This window comes from Hippocampus bargibanti, linkage group LG12, assembly GCF_051943395.1.
Source record: "Hippocampus bargibanti isolate YZ-2025 linkage group LG12, ASM5194339v1, whole genome shotgun sequence".
Lineage (NCBI taxonomy): Eukaryota > Metazoa > Chordata > Actinopteri > Syngnathiformes > Syngnathidae > Hippocampus > Hippocampus bargibanti.
This window is the reverse complement of record NC_142745.1, coordinates 12,542,966-12,555,905: the sequence shown is the minus strand read 5'-3', so window position 1 is coordinate 12,555,905 and position 12,940 is coordinate 12,542,966. Positions and strand designations below refer to the sequence as shown.

General features: G+C 39.2%; 1 protein-coding gene across 1 annotated transcript; it reads right to left on the bottom strand.

Moving 5' to 3' along the window:
- Positions 1-167: 167 nt before the first annotated feature.
- Positions 168-12,734, bottom strand: camkva (CaM kinase like vesicle associated a). The gene is made up of 11 exons (XM_089009778.1): positions 12,460-12,734; positions 7,432-7,558; positions 7,217-7,348; positions 5,920-5,994; positions 5,711-5,849; positions 5,498-5,618; positions 5,349-5,424; positions 4,203-4,339; positions 4,059-4,137; positions 3,753-3,840; positions 168-2,653 (listed from the first exon to the last, which is right to left on the bottom strand). The coding sequence occupies exons 2-11, from the start codon at positions 7,524-7,526 to the stop codon at positions 2,390-2,392; spliced, it is 1,206 nt and encodes a 401-aa protein (XP_088865904.1). The 5' UTR covers positions 7,527-7,558; positions 12,460-12,734; the 3' UTR covers positions 168-2,389.
- Positions 12,735-12,940: the final 206 nt, after the last annotated feature.

The following is a 12,940-nucleotide window of genomic DNA, read 5'->3' as shown; positions in this document are numbered from 1 at the left end:
AGCAACTGAACGTCGGTCCTAAATCGAGGTCAGACAGAGTAAAAACGGCGGTTTGTCTGTGTCGCTCTCTCACAATTCTTGTAACTATCTGTCTATCCGTCCACATGCTTAAATAGAGAAACGTGAATGAATTGAACATGACAACCAGACAAATATTGCTAATTTTATTCTTTCATAAGAGGTTTGTAGCAAGTTACTAACTTGGCTAAATGTCGTTTAATACACAGAAACAACATCAACATAATGCAGATAATACAGATACAGCATCCGGAATGAATAAGCGGCACTTAACTACGATCAACAACACAACATCATCACAACGGCTAAACCAATACTTCACATAAAATATTAATTTAAAACAAATGTACATTGATACAAAGAAGATTTTAGGGCACACTCTAAAGAAAATAATAATGAGTAGACTATGATATAAAAGTCTTAATCTTACAAGAATTGAGTTGATTTTTTTTAGATGAAAGTTTTCGTAAAGTTGATGCGTCTGCATCAGAATGCCAAAGTTTCCTCCCACATTCCAAAAAAACATGCAAGGCAGGTTAAGGGAACAGTCTAAATTGTCCCTATGGGTGATTATGATCACGTATGTTGGTGTGTGGGTCTTTCGATACCCTGTGATTGACTGGCAAACAGTTCGGTGTACTCCGCCAACTGCCCCCAGACATCGGGGATAGACCCCGATGTGCCCGCGACCCCTGATAGGATAAGAAATTTAATATTTTCAATAAAGTCATAATAATAGCAAAATAAAGCAATGTGCTGTATGTTTATTTTTAAAAGTAATCTATTTTATAGACTAACATATGGTAATCAAATTGTATAATCAAATAAAGTCTGATAGTTTTGAGATTTAAAAAGTAGAATTTTTTTTAGGTTAAAATTGCAATACAAGCCTGAATATTGCAAAAGTGGGTGTGCTTCTTTGTTATAAAAGCAAAGAAAAAATAACCGTGGACCATACTTATTTATTAAAAAATATAATCTGATGTTGATGTGCCAAAATACTTTTTTTGTTTTATTTTCATGGTAAAAGACATTATTAAAAACAATTTTAATTTAAAACAGATTGTTTTCTTACAGACTGTGTATTTTAGCATGTCAGGAAATTGAACACCTAAAATACACTGTCTGTAAGAAAATAATCAAAGTCAAAGTCAGCTTTATTGGCAAATATGCTAATATGTAATATGTTTTAAATTACATATCAAGTAGACAGGATGAACTTAATACAACTACTATTAAAAACAACCGAATTAAAAAATATTCTACTTTAATAAATATAGAAATATTGAAAAGCCTCCTCACAAATAGTCATTTTTAGATGGAAAAAAAATCTGACAATATTCTTGTAAAGTTACATCCTTAATGTAAAAAAATATGAAACATTTTCTCTTTAGAATATACTACTTATTTTTCAAAAATGTATGATGAATTATGTTAAATAATGACCCTGTTCTCAGGGAAATAATTTATCAAATTGCATGATTGTTTATGTCCAAAAATAAAATTAATCATGTAAGATTAAGACGTTCATTTTATGGTGTCATATTTTTTTCTTCTCAAATTGACCTCAACATCAGAAAAAAAGGAGGGAATGCAATAGTTATTTGTGAAGCAGTCTGAGTGACTCTAAAAAAGAAGAGTAAGTGCAGCAGCTAAAATCATTTCAAAGAAATAATAAATAAGTCATTGTAATTGAGCTGTTTCTTTTGAAACATCTCATTACTGCAAAGAATATTAAGGCACTTTAACAAAAAATGGGGGAAAAAGCTGTGATTAAAAGACATTTAGGTCAGCAACGTTTGCATACAGGAAAAGCAATTTTTCATGTTTTGTTTTTAAGTCGGTATATTAAGCCCGCAATTTAACGGGAAGGTTAAGTAATGTATGACAATTTCTAACAATCTTGTTTGCATTAGGTTTGTTGTATATTTATTTAGATAATGTCATTTTCTTTGTTCAATTAAATCTCCTGAATTAGATTCTGAAGTTGACCACTAGTCATTGGATTGAAACAAATACACACTATTTACAAATACGTAAAACCTGTTGATTACCAAACATGAAATTGATTTCACTAAATTACACCTCACATTTGTACAGTGAGTCAGAAGGGAAACGGGAGCACAAAAGTGGAGCTACTTTGAACTACATGAATATTTTTTTAAAGGGACCTGCACACAAAGTAACAAGAGAATGGCAAATACTACAGAATAATCAGTACAGAAGGTAAAATTGATGAAATGCATCACAGGAGAAATCAGGGAAATTTTGGACAACATAAACACCACAAGGTAATGTCAACAACTGTGACTACTAATGTGCTTGTTAGTCATCATGACTCTTCTACGTTAATTCACGCTCCTTCTTTTCTTTAGAGAATGTCACCATTGCACCGTTCCTCCGGCTTCTCCTCCGCGGTGGCTGTGCTCAGCTGAGGCTCCGTGGGTGTGGTGGGAGTCTGTGTGTCGGGAGCGTTTGCACTAAGAGCTGCCTTTAGACTGGCGGCAAGGCCAAGGCCACCACCGCCTGCTGCAGTGGTGCCTGAGGGTGCTCCGGCATCGGTTACGGAAGCTCCGGAATCCCCTTGCTCGGATGCCCTGAGCCTCTTCATGAGAGTGGTAACTCTGACAGCTTTCTGTGAGTAACCAAATACATGGAGATGAATGTTAGTGTATCTCTGCCTTCATTGAACAAAAGCAGATACTTTACATTGGAATTTTTTCACGGCATACTACCAAACAAAAATATCCCACAAAAATATATATTCAATAAATACCATCAGAAGCACTGACCCACATTTATCCTATTTTCTAGTGAAGAAGGCGCACCCCAAATAAATGGTGTATTTTCAAACTTTTTCCATATACGTATTAGGCAGACCAGACTATAAGGTGCACCTTCAATGAATGAAAAACGTTTCCCAATATAATATATAATATATAAAAGTTTTCCAAATACTGTAGAAGGCACAGACACATTATAAGGCGCTACAGTAGAGGCCGACTACTTCTACAGTGGGAAATGCATACGGTGGCTGCTGTCAATACTTGTGAGACCTGTTGTGGCTCAATATTGTACTGTATAAGGCGTCCATGCATATAAGGCGCAGGGTCATCTTTTGAAGAAAATCACGGCTTTTGGGTACGCCTTATACCCCAGAAAATTCAGTACTTCCTTAATCTAATATCTGTTCCATCAAATTGTAAGAATCCTTTCCCGAAGCTCTTCTCTTTTTATTTGGTCATGTCTGTTGCGATGTTCGGAATATATGGATGCTGCATTGTTCAATCAAGTTTTAGGCTCTACTGTATATGCTGCCATGCTAATTTTAGCTCCTACAATTATTCGTACTGGCCTTTTATTCACAATTGCATTACATTATTCAGCCCAAGTATGTCAGTTTTAATTTACTACTTTGTCCTTTGCTTTTCTTTGACTTTTAACCTGAATAATACATTTTACCTAACTACTTCATCAATGTCCAACAGAAATTATGATGACAGAATATGCCTGTGTAAATTTACATGACAAAACAAATCACTGATACTTTACAAATTCATAATAACAATAACGATTTGAATTAAAAGGCGCAGCAATGAATTATGTTGAATATTTTCAGTGTAAACATATTTTCCCACTGCCATGTTAACAAGAGGTCTAAAAAATTGAAAAATACTCTTTTGTACATTCAAAACAAAAATCTAATGAAATCTCTATATTATAGCAATTCATACCTTCCACTTGGCTTTTGCAAAGTTCTTTTCTATTTGTGCGCAGACGCCATCTTTGATGTTCTTATCTGAAGCAGCATTCCCCGATATCCTGTGCGAAGATAACACAGTTTAAGCAGGGAGCACACAAAATGTAACAATCATGACAATCGGGATCATAGTGTAGGCATTTTCCCTCTATTTTGAACAAAGTCAGTCTTGAAATGAAATGCGGGATCCAAAGGTGCCACCTTTCATCAGTAGATGTTAAAATGGTAAAAATATTGTCTTGAAAGTGTTGAATAAAATACATTTTAATTGATCTGATACCATTCATGTGCAATAGCCTCTTGTGCAGTCAGTCGCTGGTCTTGGTCCACTTCCATCAAAGACGCCACTAATGTTTTGGCTGAAAAGACAACCAACAGTGAACTACTAACAGCTCGAAAACACAAACAGAATTGAGTTGCTTACCAGAATCGGAAATGTCATCCCAGTATGGCGAGTCAAATTCGTAGTCTCCCGACAAAATCTTGATGAAGAGGTTTTTGTCTCGACTATCAGGGTCGTCTTCGTCTGTGTCATCGTAAAATGGAGGATTCCCGGACAAGCTATTGCATCAGCAAAAATCATAACAGTTAGGGTCAATCACGTTTTTCATTGACCATTGGGGGAAATAAATGAACGATTAATTGATTTACAAGAGGAGAATCATGTTCATAATGTTTTAAATTAAAATGTTATAGTGGGGAGATTCATCCTTCTCAAAAAAAGATCCTGCATCCGCCGGCTGAAATAAGGATGTCTGGGTTCTCCTTTAGAGATAAATTGAGAACCTCGATCGTCTAGGATTGGCTCGGAATCGAGCCACTTCTCCCCCACGCCGAGAGGAGCAAGATGAGGTTGTTCGGGCATCTGAATAGGGTGGTGGTTTTTTGGGGCATTTTCCACCCTCTTGAGACCCTCGGCAAGCCCGTGGGGATGACCCAGGACACGCTAGAAAGTCTATGTCTCCCAGGTGGCCTGGGAACAACTTGTGATTGCCTGAGAAGAACTGGAAGAAGTGGCTAGGGAACGGGAAGTCTCGGCTTCCTTGCTGAAGCTCTGGCCTCTGCAACCCCGGATAAGTGGTTGAAAATGGATGGTTGTAAAAATTATTATTTTCCCAGGTGGCCTGAAAACATCTTGGTATTGCTGGAGGAGAACTGGAAGAAGTGGCTAGGGAGAGGGAAGTATGGGATTCCTTGATAAAGCTTTTGTCTCTGCAACCTCGGAGAAGCGGTCTAGAATGGATGTACTGTATGTAAAAATGAGAATTATTACTTTCCCGGGTGGCCTGGAAACATCTTGGGTTTGCCCGAGAAGTGGCTATGGAGATGGATGTCTGGGCTTCCTTGCTGAAGTTTTTGCCTCGGCAACCCCGGATAAACGGTCGAGAAAGGATGGATGTATAAATAAGAATTATTATTTTGTCTTGACGAACATGTGATTGTTAAGCCACATTTAGCATTGGGTTATTGTTTTTTTGTCTGATTGTTATGCCACATCTCGCCTTTCCATGTCATACCAAGTCAATACCAGAAAAAAACCTGGCCCCAATCTCTGATCAGCTGTACTTACAGTATGTACATAATGACGCCGATGGCCCAGCAATCCACAGGTCTTCCATATCTCTGCCTTCCAACAACCTCAGGAGCTGAAAGTCATCAAGAAGCCCTCTTATTTTCCATAGTTTTGTTATGACATTAGGCATGTCAGAATTCACCCACCAAGATACTCCGGAGTCCCGCATGGATCCTTAATAAGTCTGTTTTCCAGCTTTGCCAGCTGGAAGTCACTGATAACAATTTTGGAATGTTTCAAGCGATTGAAGTACACTAGGTTCTCCAGCTGTGTGAGGAAAACAAGTATTTGTGAGTCGACTGAGTTCATGTTATGAAGTGCCCTTACTCATCACTGGATGTCAGCAAAGCACCATATACCTTCAGATTTCTGTGGACAATATTCAAGGAGTGCAGATATGCTACTGCCTCCAGCACCTGCCTCATGACGTTGCTGGTGTCCCTCTCCGAATAGTAGCCCTGATCTAAAATCCAGTCAAATACCTCCCTGCCTGTTGCTCTGCAGATTAGAAATGTAATGGTGAAAAGGTACTTTGCAGCGTTTTGGCAGGGTCAACATAAATACTTACAGTTCCAGGAAGATAAAGTATTCCTTTTTTGTTTCAAAAGCGTCAACCAACTGGAGGATGTTATGATGTTTTATCCTGTGAAGTGGAATAAAATAAGTGAGTGGTATGCTGACTTTCACCATAATGATAGTGCATATGAAGTACTTATCACATGTACCCACCTTTAGTGATTTAGAAATGTACAATGTTATTACAGTGATACTGTACCTCAATTTACGAATGCTTTAGCTCATGAACTTTTTGCCTCGCGAACATTAAATTCGCGAGCATATAGTCTTGGCTGACAAACTAGTTTTTGGCGGAGAAACCAAACCACACAGCGCCACGGTGGCTGGCGGACGAGTTTTTGTCACCTCCTTTCTTTGACTGCAGACGTGGTTTGTTATCAAGTGGAGCACTTTTGCTATTATAGGACCGAAAAAAAGACCCCACCACAGGCTAGTGTTAAGCCAGAGAGGACACAAAAGAAAATTACGGTCAAGCAGAAAAAGGAGATCATCAAAAAACACGAACGAGGTGTGCGTTTGTGTGACTTAGCGTCCCTCTACCAGTATGCTAAGTCGACCGTTGCTACGTGTCGCTAAGGGTGTTTCTGTGTTGTCTAAGCAATGGTCTCAGGCAATAGAAGAGTTTGATTTGGATTAACGAAAAGCACCTAGCAGGGGACAGTGTGAGTGATGGTATTTTCGCCGAGGGAGCACAGCAACTTCACTCGGATATCATCAAGAGGCAACTACATCAACGGCCATTACAAAGGTAAATAAAATGACTTTATTATATAGTACTGTTTATTTCTTTAATTACAATACAACATTACATTTATTATACATAAAATAAGGTATCTTTTGTGTAGTTTTAAGGCTTATTTAGTAGAGAATTATGGTTTATGGGGACCTGGGAATGGAATATTCTCATTTTTAATATATTTTTTATTGGGAAATAAATGTTTGGCAGATGAACCTTTCGCCTTACACACACTTTCTGGGAACCAATTTTAAGGTCGTAAGATGAGTGATGATATCACTGTATTTAGGTCATTAATACTAATTACTGTTGAAACTACTTTTATGCATCTTTATTTTGTAATATGAATAATATTTATAATCTGGGTGTTTGTTTTTTTGTTGTTTTTATTGGATTAGCCTTTATTAGTCTCACAATATTTCTTGAACAAAGGAGAAAAACGATTGGGGTTGATTACCTCAACAAATTATTGTATACAATCTCAATCGTCAGCGAGTGTTTGGAGAAACGTCCGAATGTGTCTTAATAATTGTTGTCACTGAGATTCACTTACATCTTTAGGATCATGATTTCATTCTTGGCCGCTTTCCTCACGTTTCTACCGTCCTTTTTGTTGAACTTTTTGCAGGTGTACATTTTCACCGTATTTCTATCCTTAGCTCGGAACATCTCACAAAACTCCTCTCTGCAAAAGAAAAAAAGGACTTCCCATTATTTATTTATTTTTGAGCAACAGTCTCAATTGATATCCTAATCAGCTTGACTTACGACTTAACGACTTGTCCCAGGTCATATTTGTCGGTGACTTCAGCGGGATTGTTGTAATCCTTCTTCTCCCCGAGCGTCAGACAACCAAATGGCATGGCAGCTCCTGCCCTAGCCAGGGAATCTCTTGCTGAACACAAAAACAAGAACAAGGAAAATGGAAGGGGAAATATCAACGAAGCAGCCCCCCTCGCATCATTTCATTGGTTATTGAACCATCAATAAAATCATCACATTTTGGAGCCATTCGTGGCCAACACTCGGGAGCGGAGAATCAAAAAAATAAAGCATCATCCATCTGAATAAGATACCTGCTTGCAATTATGGAGCTCATTTTAAAGAATTCCCGCCTGTGGCGAGTGCTTGGCACTTCAATTTCATAGTGCAGAAGTACCGGGTTAAATTCCAGCTAGTTTGCATGTTCTTGAAGTGCTAGGATTAGAACCAACAACCCTGCATCCTTGTTCAGGATAAGCAGCAGTGTTCAGAATGGAAGGAGGTACAGATGAAAGAATACAAATGTCTAAAAGAAGCCAGGCTAGATAGAGAGAGAGAGCTAGCTAGATACCTAGATAGCTAGCTAGATACCTTGATAGGTAGCTAGCTAGATAGACAGACAGACACGCATTTAGCATTGAGTGTCGCTGAAAGCAGTTCATGACTTTCAACAATATATTTTAAAGTGGAGATGTCCACACTCAAAGCAGTTCATTACTTTTGACAAAATATTTCAAACTGGAGATGTCCACGCTCATAGGACAAGACATAAGACACATATATGACAACAAAAAGATAGATTTTAAGTAATATTACAATAATCGTGTCGATTCAACAATGCCTTTGTGCCCAACATTGTAGCCGTCAAGTGTAAGGCATTAAAAAACAATTGTGGGTCTGTGTTTTACTCCACTCTCAGAAAACAATCGAGTCGACCACGCCAATCTAAATATTGTATGCTTTAATGGTAAACAGGCGCTTTCTTGGCAGGCACTGCGGTAAGAACAGCAGCCAGTAGAAAAGAGTGGGAGTCAAAAGAGAAATCCGACTGAGCTAGCTGCTGTCTGGAGCCTCTGTCGAGACCCCAACAAAAGGCAAAAACAATTGCTCATGGCTGTAAAAGCTCCGTCATATATTATTTTTATACTTGAAAAGAAATCATATGATCAAAATGTGACAAGCTTGCTTTCATACTGTTTATTGCTTCCAAGCAAGTTGAGAGTCATCGGAGGGTCCGCAAGGGGGCTCATTACTGAGACTGATGTCCCTGCCGGTATTTTTCATTTTGTATTTTGGAACAGATAAAACATTTATTTTCCTCAGTAAATTTCTATTATAAAAGAAGCTACAATTGCAGACTGATGAACACTTACTACTTCCAGTGAGGCAGGTCATGTGCTACAAATACTTACCTGCTTAATTTTATTTTATGTTATTTTTTTAAATACTTTTTGTGAAAATGAGACTGACAGTATATTTAGGGTGCAGTGTACATCAACATAAACATTTATTACCGTATTTTCCAATGTATAAGGCGCGCCAGAGTATAAGGCGCACTAGTCAAAATATCGATAGCCTTATTGTTCAGTCAACATCACCTCCAACATTATCCCCAAAAAGAATGTGACATTCCTTAACCCTGGGGTTTTGCCTCTCTTCTCTCTCCAAATGGGCTCCTGCTCAGTCCTGAGCCTTAATAAGCGCTAGGAAAATCTCCTGAATTCAACATCATGTGCTTGCCCAATTATATGAACTGTATATTGCGATTAATCATCAGTCCCAACTCTATACCACGCAGGCTACAACCAAAGGCTTTCTCACCCACCTCACAGATAAAGGCAGTTCTCCTTGATAAAGAGGACAACAGAGAGCATGTAATGCTGACTCAAGACGTCTTTATCTGTGCCTTTTGGGGACGATCTGAATAAAGAGCTCTTCATTAATACTTTGGAATTCACTTGCGATTGTGGAAACCCTTGAGGGGGAATGACAAAGTCGTTTCCCCAGAAGCAACCAAATTTAAGGGCGCTATTTTTGTGCAGAGAGCAAAGTGGAGTCTAATATAACAATTAGATCAGATGCATGCGCAGAATTTCTGAAAGCTCATCTCTTTAGATGAAATGCAGTTCATGTGATCAGGCGCCGTTACAAAATGGGTAGCACGTTCGAAGCAAAAATTGTTCTATTTTGTGATCAGCTTCAGTGAATGTTTTAGCGTGAATCATATATTTTGAACAGTACATACCTGTTTTAACGTAGTACAAACACATCCAGCCAAATAATGCTTAAATAAGCATCTGTCGGTCGGTCGGTTGGTCGGTCTGTAGGTCTGTCTGTCAGTATGTCGGTGTGTCGGTATTTCGGTCTGTCGGTCGGTCGGTCGGTCTGTCTGTCTAAGAATAAATATGCATCGGGAAAAAGCTGTTTATTACAGAGTAAGGCCAAAAAGTACATTCACGTGAAAGGAAAGGTGCAGGTCCACACACACAAAGAGAAATAAAATTCTAACCATCCATCCACCCATTATCTGAGCTAATTATCCTCATGAGAGTCACAACCGTGCTGGAGCCCATCCTAGCTTTCTTCAGGCAGTAAGCAGGGTACACCATGAAATGTTTACCAGCAAATCGCAGGACACAAAAACCATGCAGACTCACATTGATGCCTTGGGACAAAGTGGTGTGCTCCATTAATCTACCATGCATGCTTTTGGAAAACCAGAGCACAAACAGAAAACCAATGTCGGCATAGGGAGAACAGGAAACCTCTAAACTGGAAACCCAGATTCGAACCATGGACCTCTGTACTCCGTGGCCGAGGCGCTATCGAGTAGACACCAATATTAGAATTTGCAATGACAAAATCAGAGAAAAACATCAATGATCCTTCACAAAAGCAACAATTAGCATCTATGTATTTTCATGTTTTTAGCTAATTAATACTTTCCAGTTAAAGTTAGCAAACTCAAGATGATAGCAATGGTTGTCTCACAATTCTACCAGGGAAAGTGGAGTGGAAATCATTTGAAACAGTGATGGAAAGGACGCACAAAGGATGATCTAAATTGAAAGACATTTACACTTATGTATCCACTTATAAATATATCATGATGTTGTATTGTAAAATCGCGTTTGATGGTTGTATGGCAGTGTGCCAGAGAAACGAATTTTGCTAAAGTGGCACCTCCTAAAAGGCTTGACGATACGGGACAGATGGTCCATCATTTGAGCCAGAAGGTGAAGTATGTGCCTCATTTAGCTTTCATTCATAATTTAAACACCAATTGTGACAACTAACAAACCCTCTGTGAGAAATGACAGAAGGCGTCGGTTTGATACACCAACAAAAACTTGGACAAGAAAGTGAATCGACCCATCTGATGGCCATTCATATCCTCTTTCTGTCGTCACATGCCCATATGATCTCTGTGATGTTGTTTAGTTGCCATGGTAACCAAGTGCTACAGTATGGGACTGTGCTGCTGTCAATACAGCATCGCGCCGATCACTGCTGTTTGATGGGCCCGAAAACTGCGACTCTCTGACATGAGCTTTTACATAACAGCCAAACAATGAAGAGATCTGACAATTTTACAGTCAATGACTGATATTCAATGTCCATGCTGAATTTTCCAAGATGAGGCTGATAGTCTTTATGCACTGTACTGCGGAAGTCTGTTTTCTTAGGTTAGTAATACCGAATGTAGAAGCAGTATTGTCAACACAAATGTGTGATATTAAATCATACATTCATCCATTTCATAGTATTTGTCCTGTGGCCCCATTTTGGTCATTGGTAAGTTAGAGCCTATCCCAGCCAATGTTTGACGAAATAAATGGTTTTCATCTTTGACTGGTCACCAATTAACCCACTCAGTCATTGTTACACAGTATTAATTGTCGGCGTGTCATCTGAGGTTTTCCCACCTCACTTATGGTGAGAGGATCAAATGAATTGAATTAATTGAATTGAAAATATGACATAGAGTGCCATTTCCAAATTAGTTCGGGTTTTTAATTTTTTTTGCTAAGGTGCCGATAAAGCGCTGGTCCGTCCTCTGGCAATGTTTTCCCTTCCACAAGGGGCAGCATTTCCCTGTTTTCCATGTTAGCGCTTTTTTCCCAGCTTCAGCTGTTGTTAAAGCTCTATATAAACCAATATGTATGGATTGCATAGTTTTTTTGGGACAAACACCCTCATTTCAAGCTCATATAACTCCAGGCTCATATCATTTCACCTTTTTTGTTTATGATGAAAGAAGAGAATAAGGTTTCTGACACTTCATTGAATGTTTATCAAGTTCTAAAACTCAATATTAAGAATAACAACAATAATAATAATAATATATTTAATTTAAAAGCACCTGTGAAAACCCTCAAGGTCACTTTACAAATGTTGTATTTTTTTTTTAAATATGAGCTCTTTTTATACAATATTCTGAGTTTTTATGCAGCATTGTAAGCCAGTTTAACGGTGACCCTTCTCACCATACTGTCATAATTATCATATCATGACATTTGGATGTGTTTCCATCCATATTACCACTAATTATGCCAATCATGATGTACGATATCTAAATTTCATGTAAAGGCATTTTTTTTTAATTGATGCTCAATGCAGTCATGCCAAACAAAACCCTGCCCAGCTCCCTTCAACCTGCATACCCCCCCCCCCCCCCCCCCCCCCCCCCCGTGCAGCTTCACAGGGTGCAGGATGACTTTTCGGGTGCGAAACTATGACTAGTTATGATAATGTCGCAGCGGCACGGACACTGCGATACTGTGAACACGTTAAGCCGAGAAGCAGCTTTCCTCCCTCCATGTGGAGTTTGGGGGGAAAAAGTCTCAGGCGAGAAATCAAGCCCAATGAGCAAAGTCGGTAAACAAGTCAATCAGCCCCCATTTGTGCTCTTGTACAAAATGAAAACTATATTCCCAACATCGCACACAAAGATGCAGGTCTTCAAATGACAATGTTTGAAAAAAATCTCATATGGCAGGTAAGATTCAATGTGAAGGAAAGATGCTCACATACCTTCAAAGAAAGTGAATCGGTTACGTAACAAGTATTTAATCCTCTCTCGTTTTCCTTTTTCTTCCGGCACGAGTTCACTTTTTGTTCACTTGACGTCGCGGGGACCGTTCAGATTTAGCAAGCTCCTCGCAACATTTCCAACAGGTCAGTTTGCTCACGGGAGCGCGCTATGGGAGATGCGCGCTGTGAAGAAACCAGGGAGGGAGGAGGCGGTTGCGCGCTCGAAGGCAGCACGACCGCCTTGTGCGTCAGAGGCGCAACGTTCGTTCTCGTCATGAATGAAAACAAGTTACGAGCCATCCTCGGTTTACGACGGAGTTGCAGAAGCAGTGGTCAACACGTCTGCCTCCCGAGCAAGAGATTCTGTGTTCAATCTCTTCTCAGGGGTTCCTTTGTGGCGTTATAAATCCTGCTTCCTCCCCCATTCTGAAACTGTATTCCCCGTGCTTGCGTGGGTTTTCTTGCTTTGGCTTCCTCCCAC